This window comes from Lissotriton helveticus, chromosome 1_2, assembly GCF_964261635.1.
Source record: "Lissotriton helveticus chromosome 1_2, aLisHel1.1, whole genome shotgun sequence".
Classification (NCBI taxonomy): domain Eukaryota; kingdom Metazoa; phylum Chordata; class Amphibia; order Caudata; family Salamandridae; genus Lissotriton; species Lissotriton helveticus.
In genome coordinates, this window is record NC_136058.1 from 182827647 (window position 1) to 182849449 (window position 21803).

General features: G+C 45.4%; 1 protein-coding gene across 6 annotated transcripts in view; it reads right to left on the reverse strand.

Annotated features, from left to right (window-relative positions):
- The window catches only part of OSBPL9 (oxysterol binding protein like 9), a 1511872-nt gene that overhangs the window by 1297843 nt on the left and 192226 nt on the right, over positions 1-21803 (reverse strand). For 5 of the 6 annotated variants that reach the window (XM_078670721.1, XM_078670745.1, XM_078670729.1 and 2 more), the window contains exon 3: positions 6627-6705. In XM_078670721.1, the coding sequence (XP_078526847.1) occupies positions 6627-6705 (79 nt within the window). Of the gene's footprint in view, positions 1-6062; positions 6200-6626; positions 6706-21803 lie in introns of those variants that run through there. The other variant, XM_078670804.1, reaches the window with a different exon arrangement.

Genomic DNA, 21803 nt, shown 5'->3' on the forward strand with positions numbered 1-21803 from the left:
TCATGGAACCTTGTAAACTGTTATCCGCCCATTCTTGTAGCATCAAAGGGTCAGGGTTCTCGTAAGTCGGGACAGTGAGATTTCTTAATCCCCTCGGAACCCTATTAGCATCTCGGTACTTCTCAAGTGATTTTTTCTCCCACCACTTGGCAAGCTCGCTTCGAAGTAGTTTTTCGAGATTCTTAATCAAGGTCTTTGCGTCACTGCTTGTGGTAATTGGTATAGTCTCATTAGCGACCGGGATACTCGCAGAGAGGCTTTCAAATCGTGCCTCAGCAGTTGCTTCCCTGGTTCTGAGTGCGTCACTTGATAGCATAATACTGGTTAGATACACAGTCACGTTTATTTATGGGATGAGTGTAATTCCCAATCCTGCAGATATGAAGAGAGCAAGTCGTTTGGTAGTAACAGGCGAATCCCACACCCCGCAAAGCGTGGAGCAGTTGCTGGACAGATATATAGCCACAGAGGGGGGAGTGTCCCACAGGAATCGGTGCCCGGTAGTTCTACCGAAAAGACAATCGGCCAAACACACGTACACCACGCCTTAACGGACGCACTCACCTCCCACGAAGCATACATATACATATATACATATACATATATACATATACATATATACGCATACATATGCATGTTATGTACATGAAAGTTTGAAAAACACTAATAAAAGCAAAGCTAAAAAGCCACCTCATTAAAACAGAATTGCTTTAACTTAAACAAGGGCGAGACCTATTGGATTTTCAATGCTTGCTTAAATATGGAATATGATTGTGATTTATCAACTGTACTTTTATGGTTATTTTTACCTGACCAATAATCGAATAAAGTTCTTTGAATTGAATTGAGTTCCAAGGCCGGGAGAGAGTTGAGAAAGAGGTGCTAAATAAGTACGCAAGAGCTGGTTTAATGAGACTAGTCCTAGGGTAGGATCAAGTGCTTGTTGACTGCCCAGAGAATAAATATGGTATTTTATGGCCTTTCCAGGAATGAGGAGCAAGTACTACATTTAAACTATTCTTTATTCAATTAGGGCATCACTATCACTTGTGCTCTCCTTCTGAGGGAGCATGTTTGCCACCGTTTATTACCTATATTCAGTTCAGTTCAAAAAGACTATTTCAGTCAAAATGACCTAAAAAGTGCAGATCACAGTAACATTTATATCTAAAATTACATCATACAGTCGATCATAGTTAAGAAAAAATGTAATTGTTCACATATTTTCATATCCGAGTATATTCAATTTTTGATATGTGAAATTAGGCAAAAACGTACACAATTAGTTTCGGAAAGTGCGTAGTACCATAAATATATAAATTAGCTAAAAAGAACATGTATTAAAAGGAAACAGGACCCCTTAAATTTAAGACTATACAAGATATACAGAATATTGTCCTGACTTGAGTATCCCCATTATTTCTCTCGCTTCCGGTACATCTCTTGGCACAGAAAGTGATGTTTAGTTAATTGAATATAGGACCTTCTGCTTCAGTGTCCGCTCTCACCACTTGACTAGAAGCTAGTGCAGGTTGTGTACCAGGGACTGGAGCTAATGATACGCAACTAGTGATGGTGGAGCTAATGAGCTAATCGCTGGTGATACTTATGAAATAACAAGATGAATAGACCCGCGTACACCACAACTCGTTCACACGATAGACACAAAATTACCGCACACAATATATACACAAATTATTGCGCACATTAGAAGATAGGCAAATAAGTATCCTGGTACACAGACACGGGCAACAGGCCAACTCGCACATCGCCATGCACATCCTTGGGCTCAGAGAAAAACTGACAGACAGGCACCGACAGAAACCGCCACAGAGACACGCAATCAGACAGGCACACAAAAACACTAAGAGGCAGACACACAAACTGGCAAAGGCACAAAGTCAATTAAAGACAGGCACATAGAGAATGCCACAGATACACATACAGAAGCAAATACACAAAGCTGGACAAAGACTTGAGCACAGTGGCAAGAACACACTCTCAGGCCATCGAAAGTCCCAGTGCACAAAAGGAGAAATTGAAATGGACGCAAACGGATATCCCCAGTGAAAAGAAAATAACACATTTATGCAAGCAAACATAACTTTACGTGGACTGTCGAGCACAACAGCCCAGGCTGCACAAATGTGGGGGTCTGTGGTACGTACCACTGCAGACTGAATGAAACCTGCACCAGAATGAACTATCTGCAGCCGGTGCTGGGTGCGGCTCGTCGATGTGAGCCCAAACTGCAGCAGCAGCAGCACACAGGCCAGCTGCAACCGAGCCCAAGCTGCGTGCCGTGGAGCAGGCTGTGCCCGTACCGCTGCAGGATAGGCCATCTGACAGCATGCCGCTGTTAGTGCCTGGTGCGTGTGGTGGAGCTCAGCCCATACTGTGGCAGAGTAGGGCAAGCTGCCGTCATTCGCTCGCTACTCAGTGCCACTGGTCACATACGGCTAGCCCTATGCTTCTGCAGAGCCAGTTGCATTGGAAGCTAAAACGAGCATGGGAGAGACTTTAAAGGGAGCGAGCGATATTCAGCTACTTCGGATGAGTTTTGAAGAAAGACTATACACTGAAAAACACGATGTTTAACCCACCAATATTCGAGCAAAAGCCATTGTGCCTGCAATTCTGACGAGAAACCGGTGAAATGTTCCAATAAGTCACATTAAGACCTGTGAGGGCGTACTAATAGGAGTCACAGCACTAGACAAAAGGCGCTGGCATAACAATGAGACTGCGTCGGTAAGAGTATCTCGACTTCCTACCGGCTGGCGAAGCGAGGGTTCACGATTACCCGAGTCAACAACTTAGGAAGAAAATGAAAGTGAGCGGCTGGCCGCGAAATTGATCGCGGGGAGGGAATTGAAAGTGATCGCGGGGAGGGAATTGAAAGTGATTGCAAGCATTTCTTTCATGTGGGAACAATGCAGGTCGCCGAGTCCTATGCAATGCGAGAGAAAAGAAGCCCGGGAGTTGTGTGTGCACACGCCCATCGGCGAGGGGGCCTGGGTCTTGGATGCGCCGTGGGCTGCGCAGCAGTGGGAACGGGGGCTGTGTGCAAGCTTGCGCCGCTAAAGTGATTTAAAAGAAGTGGCCACCTCAAGTGCGTGAAAAGAAGCCCAGGAGTTGTGTGCGGGCGCCCGCGCCGCGAAAGTTATAGCGATCGTATTCACACGATAAAGCCACAAGGCAGCTGTGCACGTTGCGCGCGCTTGTGCACGTAACAGCAAACTGGTGGTTGGAAAAAGTGTGTGGGCAGCAGTTCGAAAACTCGCTTTTAAATGTCTCGCAGAGCAGCGCATGCGCTGACTCAGCAAGACCTAAAAAAATAAGTAATTTCTAAGGACTGCCTCAGGTCAGCCCCACTCTGGGGTAGTGTCCACCCTGGAAGTACCACCTTACCAGTGTGGGACGAGGTGACAAATAATGAAGCATGTCACATTAAGTGAGTGAGCCTACCTTCTCCAATTCTTGGAATTTCCCCCTTTTTTCTGGAGGGAGAGCAGCAGTAGGTGAAGAGACTGACATTATGACAAGTGTGTTGAAAAAACTATTTTAAATACAAGTCATGGGTATCACGCCAATTGTTGTGTTGTGATGGATCATTAAAGGCAGCCGTGAACCCAGGAGTGCCTTTCTCTCGCTCTCCGTTATATGATAACCCTCATGTATCACAAATAACAGACCAGAATTGCTTATGCGTCATCCACTTCTAACAAACACCAATGACAACCTTCCTCAAAAAACCACTCATTACCAAAATGGACAGAAACCAATGGTTCAAGGGATCTGCTGCATACAGCTTGAGTATCCCAACATAGTTCAAACTTTCAGGTCCCGACCACCACGAAGTTTGCAATCAAACTAAGATCCAATAGTTACATAAAGGAGAGCCACAGCGCAGACAATCCAGGTAGAATTGTGCATCTTTCGTTTCCTGCTCTCCTCACCTGTCCCGCTCTCCCCAATTCAAACGTCCATTAGAGAGTGGTCCTCCCAAATGCTGCAATCAGCAAGAGAAACAAAGTGAAAAGTAGAACACAAAACGTAAACATAACTCGGAATATGCGGAGAAAACTATAATAGCAAGCCAACTACAATGCATCTATCGCTCAAATTCCATCCTGCATCACCCTGCTAGACACTATGTCCCATGACATGATTAGCGCATCCCTGTGGTTACTCACAGACATCAAAATGCCTCACGTAATTAAAAAAAAAAAAAAAAGCACCACACACTCCATCACAGTGTAGGGTGCTACCCATCCGATAATGCGCTTTGGTGTCCTGCAATGGGGTATGAAGTGCTATTTAAAAGGCATAATACAATACAATAGCATGCATACGTGGAAACACATGGGACTCTATGGACGTGCTTAGCAGGAACCCTGAGCTAAATGGAGATATTGTCTTTACTGAGAAATGGCTATGTAGAATGGTAAGGCACAACAAATCTGGGAGGCCTCATACCCTTTCGGTTCTTATAGATGGTAGGAGAAGTAGAGGAAAAAATTGAGTGCACTCATTATGGCCAGCAGCTCATTTCCAGGCCATATCCACCTGCCACTCCTCACACCTGTGGCTGGTGTGTGGGGAAGAAAGTGTTGTAAGGGGTGGTTGAAGGGTAAGCAAGCTCAGCCTAAAACTCCCTACTACAGTTTCATTTTACCCAAGCCACAAAGCGGATGCCTGGACTGTAGGACCAGGAAGTTAAATATAGTAGGACTGCGTTCAGTGTTATGTCTCTGGTTTCCCACCTTAAGGCCATCAGATTGTGTTTATTGGGGGCGAGGAGAAGAGGAAAGGCATATGGAATGGGTTGGCGCATGACTATCTTTCCTCTTCTCACACCCCCTCTAAGGGAAGGAGACCAAGCACAGAGGGGTTGAAACTGAAGTTGAATTGTTTATGTGCAGGATAAAAGTACATGGATATGTTTCTCTGTGGTCATGCGGTTGTTCTTCAAATAAACAGAGGGCTGGCACTTACATAGTACTAAAAATAAATACTGGGAGGACTGCATGGGTTATGTGTATGTGGAGGCCAAATATTCAGTGTACTCCCATACATGCCAGTTATGCCCACAATTAAAGAGTCCCAGGGGAGGAAGAATTTACCAGCAACTCCTTCCCTAAACTCGACCTAATATTTTTTCTGGAGAGACCGAACGGATGGACAAGTTTACAGAAAATCTAAATGAAAACAAAGCAAATGTATTTTCAGTGGCACCATCTAAATCCAATATTGACATGTTCCTCAATGCACATAATGAGCTAAACTTTATGACTATACATATAGGTAAGGTATTTTAAATTGTCAGACTCAAGGACATCTAAAGATAAAATAAGAAGGCACCGAGTTCTGGTAATAGAGGGAGCTTTTTCCTTGCTACGAGGTATGTAAAATACAAGGCACTTTCAGATAGATGGTTCTCGAGAAACTGCTGACAGGAGAATTCCAAACTCCAGGCAGACCATGCATCTTGTCGCATTTTCATTAAAGCAAATTTAAGCGGTTGGAAACTTGCAACAAGCACAGAATTTTCTGCTTAGCGCAATCAATTATTTCCATCAGTCGACCGGCCCACTTTACTTAGCAGACGGCGGCGGCACATATGCAGCACCTTCATAAAGATGCATGTGTGACTGCAGTGAGAGAGGTTAAATAATGATCGTAGGCAAGTGCAGTGGGCGATTTACAGTTAATGTACTGATGCGAAATGCTTGCTTGGAGTTACTTACGCAGGATACTAAGGAGTAGTAGAGTTCCACACAAGGTACACAAAGATAAAATTCAATAACATCAAGCGGACATTAGCCAACACCCCGGCAACATAAATTGTTCATTAATTACTTATTGGAATAAAGTTATTCATACTAATATTCAGTTTAGCTGTGCATGACCGAAAGACCATCACAAATTAAAAAACCCTCACCTGGAGGTTTGTGAACCTCTTTACTTCGCCAGAAGAGGAACAAACAACATGAATGGCAGACAGAGGCAGCTTACGGGGGGGGACGGGGCAGCAGGTGACATGCAGAACAGTACCTTACCCTTTCTACCCGTCAGCCACAGCATGCAGAGCCGACACATAGCAGTGACGGGGGCCATTGGATGAGGTGAGGAGGAGCAGACAAGGGAATGAATGGTGGATGAGTGATGGCGGGACAGGCACACAGAGACACGGGGCGGCGGAGTGAAATCACAGCTCCAGTCCGAGTCACAACGCGGCTGGTCCCCCGTCCAAACGACAGAACAAATCAGCTTTTATAAACACACAAAACCGCCACCTTCCCAACAACCCTGCGACTGTCTCCATTCGGGCCAGTAAAACAGGTATCCGCGCTGCTCCAGAGCAGTCATGGCATGTAAAAGCAACCCTCAGCAGCGGCAGCAGTTACAGTAGTCCACCTTCCTCTCATATCTGCGTTACATTTGTAATCTCGATGCGCGTCGCCGCCTTCGCTGCTGCCCTTCGGGTCCAGAACGCTCCTCGCGTGCGCGCGCGTGCCGGCCGGCGGCAGGCTCGAGTGGCGCCTGTGGAAAGACAGCATCGCAGCAGGACATCAAACACGGTACATGCTGTGTAAGGAAGAACCCGCCTCGGGCCAGCTCACCCTGGAAGTGGAAGGTCTTCTGATCCACGGTGATGGTGAAGGTGCTGTCGTCCTCGTCGTCTATGCCAATCACAGCCCCCTGCGAATCAAAGAAGAGACGTGGTCAGCAGCAGCCACTGACAGCAGCAGCACACACAGCATCTCCCCCCGCACCACCGCACCGGGAGAGACCCCGGGCGGCGGCAGGCACACCAGGAAGGGGCCGGAGAAACTTCACGGCTGCACTCCTGCCAACATGCAATTCACCCACTTCCCAAAGTAACAAGTACCGCTAAAGCACACAGGTCTGCCTTTTTTTAAAATAGAAAGTGCTTCTTCAGTGACCGGCCAGTTTGTGTATGTGCTTGTGCGGGTGAGTGAGGTGGATGCGACAGCGAGGCTGTGATCGGGGAGTGGGGTTTGTGAGGAAGTCAATGCACGCAGGAGAGCTCGACCAGAACCAGAGGCTGAAGGAGACTGGCAGACCTGCAGGGGCATCCAAATGAGAGGAGCAGCAGGATGACATGAAGTGCAGTGAAGAAAAGCGGAGTGCACGGGGATAGGAGAATGGCAAGAGATACAGAAGAACGCGAAGAGGGTTTAGCAGAAGGACGTGAAGTGCAGTGAAGAAAAGCGGAGTGCACGGGGATAAGAGAATGGCAAGAGATACAGAAGAACGTGAAGAGGGTTTAGCAGAAGGACGTGAAGTGCAGAGAATAAAAGCAGAGTGCACGGGGATAAGAGAGTGGCTAGAGATAAATAAGAATGCGAAGAGGGTTTAGCAGAAGGACGTGCAGTGCAGAGAATAAAAGCAGAGTGCACGGGGATAGGAGAATGGCTAGAGATACAGAAGAACGCGAAGAGGGTTCAGCAGAAGGACATGAAGTGCAGAGAATAAAAGCAGAGTGCAAGGGGATAAGAGAGTGGCTAGAGATAAATAAGAATGCGAAGAGGGTTTAGCAGAAGGACGTGCAGTGCAGAGAATAAAAGCAGAGTGCACGGGGATAAGAGAATAGCAAGAGATACAGAAGAACGCGAAGAGGGTTTAGCAGAAGGACGTGAAGTGCAGAGAATTAAAAGCAGAGTGCACGGGGATAGGAGAATGGCAAGAGATACAGAAGAACGCGAAGAGGGTTTAGCAGAAGGACGTGAAGTGCAGAGAATAAAAGCAGAGTGCACGGGGATAAGAGAGTGGCAAGAGATACAGAAGAACGCGAAGAGGGTTTAGCAGAAGGACGTGAAGTGCAGTGAAGAAAAGCGGAGTGCACGGGGATAAGAGAATGGCAAGGGATACAGAAGAACGTGAAGAGGGTTTAGCAGAAGGACGTGAAGTGCAGAGAATAAAAGCAGAGTGCACGGGGATAAGAGAGTGGCTAGAGATAAATAAGAATGCGAAGAGGGTTTAGCAGAAGGACGTGCAGTGCAGAGAATAAAAGCAGAGTGCACGGGGATAGGAGAATGGCTAGAGATACAGAAGAACGCGAAGAGGGTTCAGCAGAAGGACATGAAGTGCAGAGAATAAAAGCAGAGTGCAAGGGGATAAGAGAGTGGCTAGAGATAAATAAGAATGCGAAGAGGGTTTAGCAGAAGGACGTGCAGTGCAGAGAATAAAAGCAGAGTGCACGGGGATAAGAGAATAGCAAGAGATACAGAAGAACGCGAAGAGGGTTTAGCAGAAGGACGTGAAGTGCAGAGAATTAAAAGCAGAGTGCACGGGGATAGGAGAATGGCTAGAGATACAGAAGAACGCGAAGAGGGTTTAGCAGGATGACATGAAGTGCAGAGAAGAAAAGCAGAGTGCACGGGGATAAGAGAATAGCAAGAGATACAGAAGAACGCGAAGAGGGTTTAGCAGAAGGACGTGAAGTGCAGTGAAGAAAAGCGGAGTGCACGGGGATAGGAGAATGGCAAGAGATACAGAAGAACGCGAAGAGGGTTCAGCAGGATGACATGAAGTGCAGAGAATAAAAGCAGAGTGCACGGGGATAAGAGAATAGCAAGAGATACAGAAGAACGCGATGAGGGGTCAGCAGAAGGACATGAAGTGCAGAGAATAAAAGCAGAGTGCAAGGGGATAAGAGAGTGGCTAGAGATACATAAGAATGCGAAGAGGGTTCAGCAGAAGGACGTGAAGTGCAGAGAATAAAAGCAGAGTGCACGGGGATAAGAGAATAGCAAGAGATACAGAAGAACGCGAAGAGGGTTTAGCAGAAGGACGTGAAGTGCAGAGAATAAAAGCAGAGTGCACGGGGATAGGAGAATGGCTAGAGATACAGAAGAACGCGAAGAGGGTTCAGCAGAAGGACATGAAGTGCAGAGAATAAAAGCATAGTGCACGGGGATAAGAGAATAGCAAGAGATACAGAAGAACGCGAAGATGGTTTAACAGAAGGACCTGAAGTGCAGAGAATAAAAGCAGAGTGCACGGGGATAGGAGAATGGCAAGAGATTCAGAAGAACGCGAAGAGGGTTTAACAGAAGGACGTGAAGTGCAGAGAATAAAAGCAGAGTGCACGGGGATAGGAAAATGGCGAGAGATACAGAAGAACGCGAAGAGGGTTTTAGCAGAAGGACGTGAAGTGCAGAGAATAAAAGCAGAGTGCACGGGGATAGGAGAATAGCTAGAGCTACAGAAGAACGCGAAGAGGGTTCAGCAGAAGGACATGAAGTGCAGAGAATAAAAGCAGAGTGCACGGGGATAAGAGAGTGGCTAGAGATACATAAGAATGCGAAGAGGGTTCAGCAGAAGGACGTGCAGTGCAGAGAATAAAAGCAGAGTGCACGGAGATAAGAGAATGGCGAGAGATACAGAAGAACGCGAAGAGGGTTTAACAGAAGGACGTGAAGTGCAGAGAGTAAAAGCAGAGTGCACGGGGATAGGAGAATGGCTAGAGATACAGAAGAACGCGAAGAGGGTTTAACAGAAGGACATGAAGTGCAGAGAATAAAAGCAGAGTGCACGGGGATAGGAGAATGGCTAGAGATACAGAAGAACGCGAAGAGGGTTCAGCAGAAGGACATGAAGTGCAGAGAATAAAAGCAGAGTGCACGGGGATAGGAGAATGGCTAGAGATACAGAAGAACGCGAAGAGGGTTCAGCAGAAGGACATGAAGTGCAGAGAATAAAAGCATAGTGCACGGGGATAAGAGAGTGGCTAGAGATAAATAAGAATGCGAAGAGGGTTTAGCAGAAGGACGTGAAGTGCAGAGAATTAAAAGCAGAGTGCACGGGGATAGGAGAATGGCTAGAGATACAGAAGAACGCGAAGAGGGTTCAGCAGGATGACATGAAGTGCAGAGAATAAAAGCAGAGTGCACGGGGATAAGAGAATAGCAAGAGATACAGAAGAACGCGAAGAGGGGTCAGCAGAAGGACATGAAGTGCAGAGAATAAAAGCAGAGTGCAAGGGGATAAGAGAGTGGCTAGAGATACATAAGAATGCGAAGAGGGTTCAGCAGAAGGACGTGAAGTGCAGAGAATAAAAGCAGAGTGCACGGGGATAAGAGAATAGCAAGAGATACAGAAGAACGCGAAGAGGGTTTAACAGAAGGACGTGAAGTGCAGAGAATAAAAGCAGAGTGCACGGGGATAGGAGAATGGCAAGAGATACAGAAGAACGCGAAGAGGGTTTAACAGAAGGACGTGAAGTGCAGAGAATAAAAGCAGAGTGCACAGGGATAGGAAAATGGCGAGAGATACAAAAGAACGCGAAGAGGGTTTAACAGAAGGACGTGAAGTGCAGAGAATAAAAGCAGAGTGCACGGGGATAGGAGAATGGCGAGAGATAGAGAAGAACGCGAAGAGGGTTTAACAGAAGGACGTGAAGTGCAGAGAATAAAAGCAGAGTGCACGGGGATAGGAGAATGGCTAGAGATACAGAAGAATGCGAAGAGGGTTCAGCAGGATGACATGAAGTGCAGAGAATAAAAGCAGAGTGCACGGGGATAAGAGAACAGAAAGAGATACAGAAGAACGCAAAGAGGGGTCAGCAGAAGGACATGAAGTGCAGAGAATAAAAGCAGAGTGCACGGGGATAAGAGAATGGCGAGAGATACGGAAGAACGAGAGAAGCCACAGTTGCCCTCACCATCTGGCAGCAAGAAGAAGGACGTGAGGATTCTCCTGGTGGGGGGGGGGGACGTAAGTCTGATCAGTTAAAGCAAGCCGATTCTTTCCGCCAGGTATACTGCACTGGGAGGTGTTAGACAAACTGCCAAATGAGTGGGACATGTATGTCTTGTTTTGACGTCTGATGGAAGGCAGTGAGCCCATAAAAGCTGAATGTTTTAGAAGTCTCCGTAAGAGGAGCACTGTGTGAAATGTTCGCATGAAAGCGCATTATGGTGTGCAGATAAGAAAAGAAGGGTGGTTCCCACTGACAGGGGCCTTTATGGACATTATACAATGGCGTTGTTGAGCCAGTCTCCAGAGAAGAAGGAGATTCTGTTCTCCCAAAAATGAAGGACTGTTTTGTTACACCCAGAAAAGGGACACTGGAGTGTAGCCTTTGTAATGATATTGTGAGGTCAAAATAAACGGATCATTTGGAGCAATGGCAGGGCCGTTTCTACCATTAGGCAGTACTAGGCGGCTGCCTAGGGCGGCAAAAGGGGGAGGGCAGCAAAAACACAAGTTTGGGAATCCCCAGTACATTCAGCAAGTGGGTTTAATCTACAGTTCACGAAAAAAACGTGCAATTACATTAATTACCCGAGATACCCTGGCAACAGAATACCGTCACAGATTAAACATGACCCCATCACCTATGTGTTCCTGCAGGCATTAACATTTCCCAACTTCAGAACGCGGTAATTGCTGTCAAACCGGCAGATTGCCCAACTGTTTTACTTGAAATCATGATATGCTGAAATTGGCCATTCAAGTACGTAACTGGCTGTAGTTAATCGGTGCAATTCTCTTGTTTTGTCTGCTTCCTGCGCACTTTGATTGCCTGTTTTATGTACATGGGATACAGTGATATCAGTTGAATATTTATAGAAAAACATAGCCAGCAATTAATTATACAGATATATTTATGAGGTTAAACATAGATGAAAATTCCATGTTCTTTCGGCCTGCAGGTGTTGGTAAATTTGTTGATACAGTCGGAGTGGGTTTGAGTTAAATGGAGAGTCAGGGCTGCATGTAGAAATAAGAAGGACTAGATCGACAGCATCAAATCACCAACTATGTAATATATGCGCACTGCTTAAAAGCACGTTTATCTTTAGATGCAATCCAATAAAGCAAACTCTCAATTTAATTCATGATGGCAGTGTTAAAAGGGCAGCAATATCGTTCCAAAAAAGTACAGGTCTTAAAAACCGCTGTGAGGGACAAACAGCATACATTTATTTTTATATCTGTTTAATTTATAAGCGAGGGTGCCTTTTGAACATGCAGAACTTGCTATTTAGGAGTTTATCAGTCGCTGAGGAAAATATGGACTATTTAGCACGTAATATACAGAAGTTCTTGGGAGCTGGAGATGGGCTGGAAATAGTAGTAACTTTCAAACTAATTATTACAAGTTTCCTTCCACCTGTCCTTTCCCTGTCACCTTCCTTGTATCAGGCCCTTGGTACTAACTCTGAGCTTTAATAGCTAGCCGAGTCAGGGGTACCTTCAGGCACCCCTGACTTGGGTAGTAGCCAGCCAATCCTGAGGCACAGAGGACCTTCCAGTGGACTTGACAGTAACAGGAATTGCAAGCTCCTTTCAAATGAACACTCCTAATGCCGCCCCAAGAATCCTGTTTACTTTCTATAGGTTCCAGACATTGTACTTATTGTACCTCTATAGCCAATAGGAAACTGCTGAGGGGTGAAGAGTTGTACAAGAGATCAACCCTGTGATGCTATTGGGATTACAGGGAGTGTGATGTTCCCCTGGGCTTTTTTGAATCTAGATAAGGTAGACATGGCATTTTCTGTTGAAAATGCTTCCATAATTCACATTCTAAAAAATATATAATATCAATCTAAAAATAAAAACGAAAATAAACAACAGCGAGTATATTAAATGCACACCCCTGTGAATAAATGTCAGACTTTGGCATAATTCTGAGTACAAATTTGCTTTTACAAGTTATTGCATTTGATAAATTCGTAAGTGTATGATAAAAGTGAACACAAATCGCTTAAATACCAAACTCGGTCAATTATTCCCTTGCATCTAGTGAAAGAGAAAAAACATGTATTTGAAACCTTTCCCTTATAATCTCATTAAGGTAGACTTAAAGGCGTGCGTGGAAGTGACAATCTGTATTCCGAATCATTGTACCTTTGTGGACGTTTAGGCCTCAAGGTGCAAGTACTAAAAAGAACGTGTTTTCTGCACTGTCTTCATAAAGACAATTTCCTCGGGTAACAATTTTTCACTCTCCACAGGTACTAATAATGCCTTTAAAAATATAGACAACCACAAAGCAATTCTCCTTCCAGCACAAACGTTACCCAGTTTTCAAGAGTATATTTATTTAATCATAGCCAAGACATCATTAAAGAAAAAGTTTATGAATGAAATGTTTGAATTATTCTCATCCGCTGGAAACAAATCTGGGTTTCAAACCAATTGATCAAATAGCCCAAAATGCCCATACAGATTGAGGCCGGACATATTCAAAACATACATAGTCATGTTCTAATAGGAGCAGTCCAGTCTGAACTAATAGGTCAGATCCCACCTATATGAAAACACAAGTAACCCCGCACTGGTGTCGGCCCTAAAGGGCCTCCTTCCTCAGTGAGAAGCAGCTTAAGGCATACTGCAACCTGAGCACGAGTTCTAGGTCTGGGAATACCCATCATACTCAGAACATCTCACAGGGAAAAACAAAAAAGGCACAGGTGGGATCTTTCTATTAAATTCAGCCACTTGTAACTGAATGGTGCATCATCCAAATTCCTCCTTTTTTTCACCCACTAAGCCACTCCAGTCATTTGCAATTCAGTCTTTAATGAGAGGGGTCAGAAAATTAATGAGGACAGGCAATGCAGAGTCTGGGTGAGAGTCAGAGCACATGCTGAGCCATCCATCAGCCTGTCCAGTTATCAGTGTTTATTTTGTTGTGAATTTCCGTGGTATTTAATGTTTGAAGTGTTTTTCTTCTAGCCTGGATGACGGGGGAGCGAGTGATGGTAGTAAAAGGGAGGGGGGTGGCATTTCTCAATTCTTGCCTAGGGCGGCAAAAGACCTAGAAACGTCCCTGAGCAATGGCGGTGCTACTAAGCAGGCATTGTTATATCCGCATACGAGGAGTAGTGCCGGAATATACAAGCATTGGTAAAGCTAATGCGGAGGCAGGAAGCAAGGAACAACATGTGCTCTAATGAAGTGCTGATAAAAAAGGAAAAAAAGAGTTCCCTAATTCCGATTAGTCAGTCAATCAAAATGATGGCAAAAGGATGGAAAAAAAGGTACAAACGTGAAAAAGGAAGGCAAGCCAATGAAAAAAGCAAGCAAATGACAGTGTCCCTACCTAACGCCAGCCAGTGGTAAGCAGTGGGCGGACTTCAAGCACACTGTAAGATTTTTGTTGTGGTCCACAAGAGGCTTTTGCCTACCAGAAAGCAAACATTTGTCTGGGCGAGATCAAACAAGGGAGGCACACAAAATTATGGGATTTTGAGTCCGTTATGCTGATCCTACTATCCTGCCCCCAAAATAAAGAACAGAAAATTCCAAAAGTCATTAATTATTGTAAAAAAATGCGAGACCTACTGCATTGTAAATGCTTGTTTTACAATGTAAGTCAACGGAGAAAATCAATTTCACAGATTTGTTTTTTTCAAAATCGCCCTCTTATCAAGTTTAAAATGTTAGCATGTATGTATGGTGCAGTGGACCACGGCAGGCATGAGGAATGGGGTAGGGACATGGACTCAGACAATAGAGAGCAGGAGGGAGGTGGGCAGGGGCCCCACACTGACCTTCAAGGGCAGAAGCTAGAAGTTACAATAGCACAATACACCATACAGGGCAAGTAGGAGGGCAATACTGCATAACATAACATGAAAAGCAATAGGGAGGGGACAGCACCATGCACATGGACAAAAGAGAACAGAGGGGAAAGAGGCACAGGCAGCAAGTTGACCATACTGGAAAGACAGAAGGGGCAGTTGCAGCACAATGGACCATGAAGGGCAGAAGGGAAGGGACATGAGCACACCAATGGACCGTGTAAGGCAGGAGGAAGGGGGTAGGCAGCCCACACATGGAAAATGGAGGGCAGGGGGGCAAAGTAGCAGGGCAGGAGCAGAAAGCTGACCAATCAGAGCAAGCAGTATGGGCACTGGAAGCGCAACACACCATGGAGGGCAACAGGGAACCTATAATGGCATACAAACAGACAACGGGGGGAAGGTGGAAGGGGGTCAGGGGCAGCAAGCTGACCACAGAGGAAAGGTGGGAGGGGGTATGGGGCAGCAAGCTGACCACAGAGGAAAGGTGGGAGGGGCAGTGGCAGCACAAAAGACCATGCATGGGAAGCAGGAGGGTTAGTGGCAGCACAACAGCTATGGTGAGAAAGAGGGAGGGGCAGAGCCATGAACAAAGGACCATGGGGGGCAGAAGGGAGAGGTAAGGGTTGGACATAGACTTCACAACAGACCACGCAGGGCAGGCAGGAGGAGCAATTACAACACAATAAAGCTTGGAGGGCAGAAGGGAGTGACAGCAAAACGGACAATGGAGGACAGGATGGATGCGTCATTCATGGGAGGGAGGGAAAGAGGGCGAGAGGGAGGGAAAGAGGGCGAGAGGGCGAGAGGGAAAGAGGGCGAGAGGGCGAGAGGGCGAGAGGGCGAGAGGGCGAGAGAGAGAGAGAGAGAGAGAGAGAGAGAGAAAACACAAGAGGAACACACTCTCTGAGGCATGCAGAAAACCACAGACCTAAAAGTGCACAGTCTTACTAGGACCTGCTGTCCCAGTCAAGGTATTAAAGACTGAACTGAGCTTAAAGCGGTTTCTCTAATTTCCATTTGGTACTTCATCCCATTTATTGTATCTAAATGTCCAATGGAGAAGTGTGGCTCAATGGTTAGAAGAGGCAGACCATGAAGCAGAGGTCAGACACGGGACCAGGGTTCAATTCCCGACGCGGCAGGGTCTTGAGCCCAAAATGTCCACGGACTCGATAATTCTCGCTTCGGTGCCTGCTCGAATCACGGGTTCACACTCTGCAACTCTGGGCAATAGCTTGCTTAATCTCCACTATGGCCCCCCGCGGCGGGATGCCTGGCTTTCACCTTGGGGGTGCCCAGTACGGGCTATCTCACAGGGAAAAACCAGGACGGGTTCCCAAAGCAAGCGCTTAGAGACCGTTGGTGTTAATGCGCTATATAAATATAAATTACAATTACAATGGTTTAAAATATCACAGCAGTATTCAATGGAATAGGAGCTGATGACTTCCACTCAGCCACTGTCTCTAACAGTCGGATTCTCAGCAAATTTTCTTAGGCAGGAAAGTACTGTTCAATTATTTTACCCTACAAATTTCCTGGGATTATTTTTGTCCAAGAAACCCCATCTACTACATAATGCTAAGAACTTCATAGATGTGCAATATGTCTCAATAACATTTTCGGGTCTTTTTGCAGAGGAGTTGGAAAAAGTAGTGCCTCTGTTACATCCTAAAATAATCAAGCACATATTGCATACAACATATTGGAAGCACAAAGACATACTTTTGTTATAACCCATCCCTTTAGAATTGCCACACCTTAGGTCTGGCATGATTAACATAGCTCAGATGGCTCCCACACGGAGTCCTAAAAGTCACAATTACAAGTTCCAAAAGACCAGTCTAAGAGACGCAGCAAAAATATAATGAGACGGCAACTGTGAAGCGGATGTGGCAGATACTCCTATTCTACCCAGCAGAGGCTGGCCCACCATACTCGGAGTTATCTGGCACTTTGGAGGGGGATTTTCGGTGAAGTAGTGCAAGAGCACTTTTAGCGAAATTGCAATGTCAGCAGTGCTGATATGACACGGTTGCTTGAGCTGCAATTTTAGTTTCATGGGAAAATAAAATGCAGAAGAGAATGTTTCTTCCTAAAAAACAATAAAAAAAAAGAAAGAAATACATTTCCCCGTTACTGGGAGTTTTTCCCCAGCACACTGGAGAGGTATTTTTGCTGTTCACAATCTTTATGCATTGTACAGCAGTCATGGAGAGGAAAAAAAGTGTTGGAAGGCCCACTCTAAATAGGGGGTCTTTCTGTGATGGTTAAGCCGCCAGTCCGGTGGACCCGCAGCAAAAGGATTCTATCAGCAGAGCTACCTGCAGCTCTACCATTGGAACTAAGCAGTTCCCCCACGTCTAAATGAGGCACCGGAACCATTGGTGTGGCAAAATGGTACTGAGCAAACACCCTATTATTAACACACTGTAAATAAAACCCTAAACCTTCAGACATGGACCATATGAGTACTGTTGTGAAACAATAACTGGTAATCATTATTATTCTTAAATCATATTGGAGTGACTTCCAGGGAAATACGCAGTCCTTCCATTCATCAGAGCTTCTATTTATATAAGCTGTGTACCTGGGCATTGCTTATTTTTCCTCCACATTTCAGGAGCTTGCAGATGCTCAAGGAACATGATTTCCCCGAGTTAGACTCTGTACTCTTGTTGTGATAGCATGTGGCCAAGCACGGTTTCAATCACTTAACTTCTATCTCCTCAGAATGCCTTAAGTCTTATGTTCCAAGAAAAGCGTCAAATATTCCACGAAGCTAATCCTCTTCCTGGGATGCGCCTTCTAAACGTCACAAAACTATTTCTGAAGTGTTTATTTAAGGACATCGCCTTGTGGCCTGGGCGAGGTCATCATAACTGGTGCTTTGACATCATTAGGATCAGGTATGGAAATCTCTGAAAAGGTGAACGTGATTCCAAACCAGACCTTAGAAATGTCCCTGGCTGAAAAACCTAAATTCACGCCAAACTATCCAGTGCATGACATTTCTGTCAGTTTTTTGCTTAAATTACCAAACGTAAATATAATTAAAAAAGCGTTGTGGAGTGAAATTTGTGCTGCCACAACTTCCGCATTTCATTATTCGGTGGTAAAAACATTTCACACAGGTGGGTGTAAGCTGCATACACGATCAGTGATTAGTTTTCAAGTATTACACTTTGTAGGGAAGAAGCCCTGTGACTGTTGTAGGTTGATCTTAGGGAGCAAAACTCGCAGTGGTCCAGACTATAGGAACCACTCCACCTCCCACCCCTGCAAATTACCTTGTCGTACTGGTCTCTCCTTCTTGGGGAACCCTAACTGACACACTGGATTTCACAGCTTGTCACAACTTGTCAACTCTAATCTTTTAAGAATAACTTCCATGTTTAAATCACCTGTGTTTTTATTATCTGTTCGAACCAATGAAGCTGAATTTAAAAAATAACATGCGGTGACCTAGGAGCACTCTGGGTCCGAAATATAGAGAAAGAATGGAAAGAAGTCCTAAAGCAAATACAATCAAAATATACAAGAATGCTGTCACCTGACAGAATCCATCATCCATGCACACCCTAAAGTGATAAACTTTAGAGAGGAGTCAGAGGTGACCTAGGCAGGTGCGCCAGTAGTCGGAATTAGGCATCTAACAAGCAGGCCCAGGGTTAAGGCAAGGAAAATATATTTGGAGTAGCCCCAATGGCCTTATCACAGTGCTCTATATCACTGGTATTTAGTGATCAAAGTTGTATGTGCATCTATGTTTCCCAATACAATCAATTCAAACGATCACATCACGTTCGTTGACGTTCTGAGGGAGCGAATGGTACTTGCGTAGACAAGTTTCAGAGATGGGTTGGGTCAATTCTAAAGGTTTGTAGCCAGCATGCTTCCCTTTCAGAGCGAGCCCTGTTATATAATGTCCCTAAGGTTATGTATTCTCCTACAATGATTTGCTTAGGATAGATGGTTTACACCTTTCACCATCCTGTGTACATTGCTTATCAATTATCTGCTCTAAGTTCCTCTTCTGGTAGATTTATTCTTATCATACCACCTTGACTCTCAAGTGCTAAGGCAGTCCGGTGTTCTTCGCAAACAGTAGAGACACGAGGATGGAATGCACTAATCATGTAGTTAAAATCGTAGGAAATTGGTATTTAAGCAAGCCTTTTCTAGCTAGCCTTTGGGGCATGGATTTTGTAATGTATTATTGCTCAAAATGTGCAAGCATCATGTTACATAACATGCACTGTCTAAATATTACACAATTATATACACTGTTAGATGCACAAAATGCTAATTGATTTTCAAGTGGGTAGCGTGGGGACTCTGGTAACAAATCTATGCTTAAATATAAAAAAAAAACACCGGAGACCATGAATGCAAGAGTGATCACAAGTGACACAATCACCGTGCAAAACTACTCACAGGTAAAATATTTTCTTGTGAAATCTGAATGAGTCCTTATTGCGAGGTGGTACCTTCTTTCTCGGGTGCAAGCGATGGCAGACTGCTGGGGCCATAACTAGACAAACCCTTACAGAGGTATGCAAATATATGGAGTTTCATACAATGTGGAAAGGAGGCCTGCACATGAATGAGTCATAGTTTGCATACCGGTCTGTGAAACCAGGCCTCTCATATTACACATTTATACACAATTAGGTAGACATGTCACACTGCGCCCACAGACTTTCATGGGTGGGATCTACTTTGTAAATGTACCCCTTACGCCTGTTAAAATTGGTATTAAAATGCAATGCCAACCTTTAGGGTCAAGAGACAGCAAGATTTAGCTTAATCATCAAAAAGTACAAAGTGATAAAAAAAATAAATGTATAAAAAATACAACAAATGTATTTGGTCAGTGAAACAACTCTAGTATGGAATGGAATAGGATTTATAGAGCGCGTGGTTACCCGTAGGCGTCGCAGCGCTAAGAGAAGAGATTAGACCAGAGCTAGCGGAAGTAGCGGAACCTTTAAGGGAAAAGGAAGGTATTCAACAGCTTGCGAAACTTCTGAAGGCTGGGTTCAATGCGAATCTTGAGGGGGAGGGAGTTCCAAAGCTTCGCGGCGTTAACAGAGAAACAACGTCCTCCTGTTCGAGCCTTCTTAATCTGGGGACATTAGCGAGGTACAGGTGGTCGGATCTAAGTCCCCCATTGGCTTTATAGGGGCTGACCAAGCTTCTCAAAATGGGGGGCCCTTGCCCTGTAAAGATTTGTGCATAATGCACAGCGATTTAAATTTGACTCTCTCCCGTATTGGCAGCCAAGGGAGAGATCTGAGGGTGGATTTGGCTGATAGCTTGGTTGAAGATCCAGTTAGCAGTCTCGCTGCCGAGTTCTGGATATGTTGTAGTTTATTTATAGTGGCTTCTGGAGCACCCAAGTATAGAGTGTTGCTATAATCCAACCTGGAGAGGATCAAACCCTGCACAAGAAGCCTCCTAGAGTGGGGAGGTAGGAGAGGCACAATTTTCCGTACAGTGCGGAGTAGGCCAAAACACACCCCGGCCGTTTTCTTGGTTTGGGTTTTGAGCGAAAGATTTTGGTCAAGCCATACCCCAAGACTTTTGATTTCATTTTTTGGTGTTGGAATTGGTCCCAGGCATGTGGGCCACATAGAGCTAAACACAGAAGTGGTCCTATGGCCTAATAGCATTAGCTCTGTTTTGTCTCCATTTACTTTAAGCATGGATTTGTTCATCCAGCCGAAAATTTCTGACAAACAGGACCGTAGGTTCTCGGAGCAGTGGTCAGATTGATTGAGTGAAACGACCAGTTGTGTATCGTTAGCATAGGTGACATAATTTAATCCCAAAGGGGTGACAATATCTTCCAGTGGGGCCATATATGCGTTGAAAAGTGTCGGGCTCAAAGACGAGCCCTGTGGTACACCACACTGGAGAGGGGTTGATTTAGAGCAAGTGTTGCCTTCGAAGACTTGAAAGGTTCTGGAGTGTAAGAAGGATTCTAACCATGCCAGGGCAGAGCCCGTAATCCCTAAGTTGCTGAGGCGTTTGATAAGGATACGGTGGTCCACCGTATCAAAGCCCGCACTTAGATCCAGGAGGATCACTGCCGCTGATCCTCCTGAGTCCAAGATCTGCCTCGCCTCTTCAACCACCACTATAAGGGCGGTGTCAGTACCCTGACCAGGCCGAAAGCCTGTCTGGGAGCTGGCCAACCGCTCACCCGCTTCTAAAAAGCAGACAGTTGCTGGTTGGCGAGTTTCTCCGCGATCTTACTGATCCCTGGCAGTAACGAGATAGGTCGATAGTTAGCCATCTCTGAAGGATCCAGCTGTGGTTTCTTTAGTAAGGCTTTCACAGTAGCCTTCTTCCAACTGGGCGGAACACTACCCTGGGAAAAGGAGGAGTTAATTAGGTCCGTGGCTAAGGGGGTGATGGTTGCAGACACCAATTTCATGATATGCATTGGTGCCGGGTCTACCGGGGATCCGCTTTTTATTGATCCCAGTGTTTTTTGGAATACCTCCCTGTTGATTGGGGAGAAAGCTTCCAAATGTGGTCCAATCCCCAGAGCATTGGGAGTGCTGAGGTCAAATGTGTGGTCACTGCCGGTTAGACTTTTTAGAATATTTTGGATTTTGCTATTGAAAAATTCCGCGAGTAGATTACATCTAGATCCGGAGCTATCGGGAACTGGGGGAGGTTCTGGAACTTTCAAAAGTTCTTTCACTATCCGGAAGGTCTCTCTGGAGGAGTTAGAGGAGACACGAATTCTTTCCTCATAAAAAGCGGCCTGAGCAACTTTAAGTGCGGTTTTGTAAGACCTAATGGCTGACCTGTATGCGACTTTCATGTTGTTAGCCCAATCTCTCCTCCAAACCCGTTCTAGTTTTTTACATCCTTTCCTTTGGTCCCTGAGTTCTGGCGTATACCAGGGGGATTTGAAAGGTCTGCTTTTCTTCTCTACTCTTTTCCTAGGGAGGGCAACGTCCAGGGAGTTTTTGATCCAGAGAGTGAAGTTACTGTCCGCTATCAGCGGATCTGGGTCATGTGGAGGAGCAGATTGCTCAAGTATACTTGTCCAGTGGGAGTTTGGACCATGATCTTTCATGGCTTCGTGTCACCGGGATTTGGGGTATGTCTGAGATAGTTTCCCAGTTGAACAGAATTAGGGAGTGGTCAGACCACGGGATAGGTAATGGGTCCCTAGGTTTCAAAGTTGGAATATTAGAAAAAATAGGGTCAAGG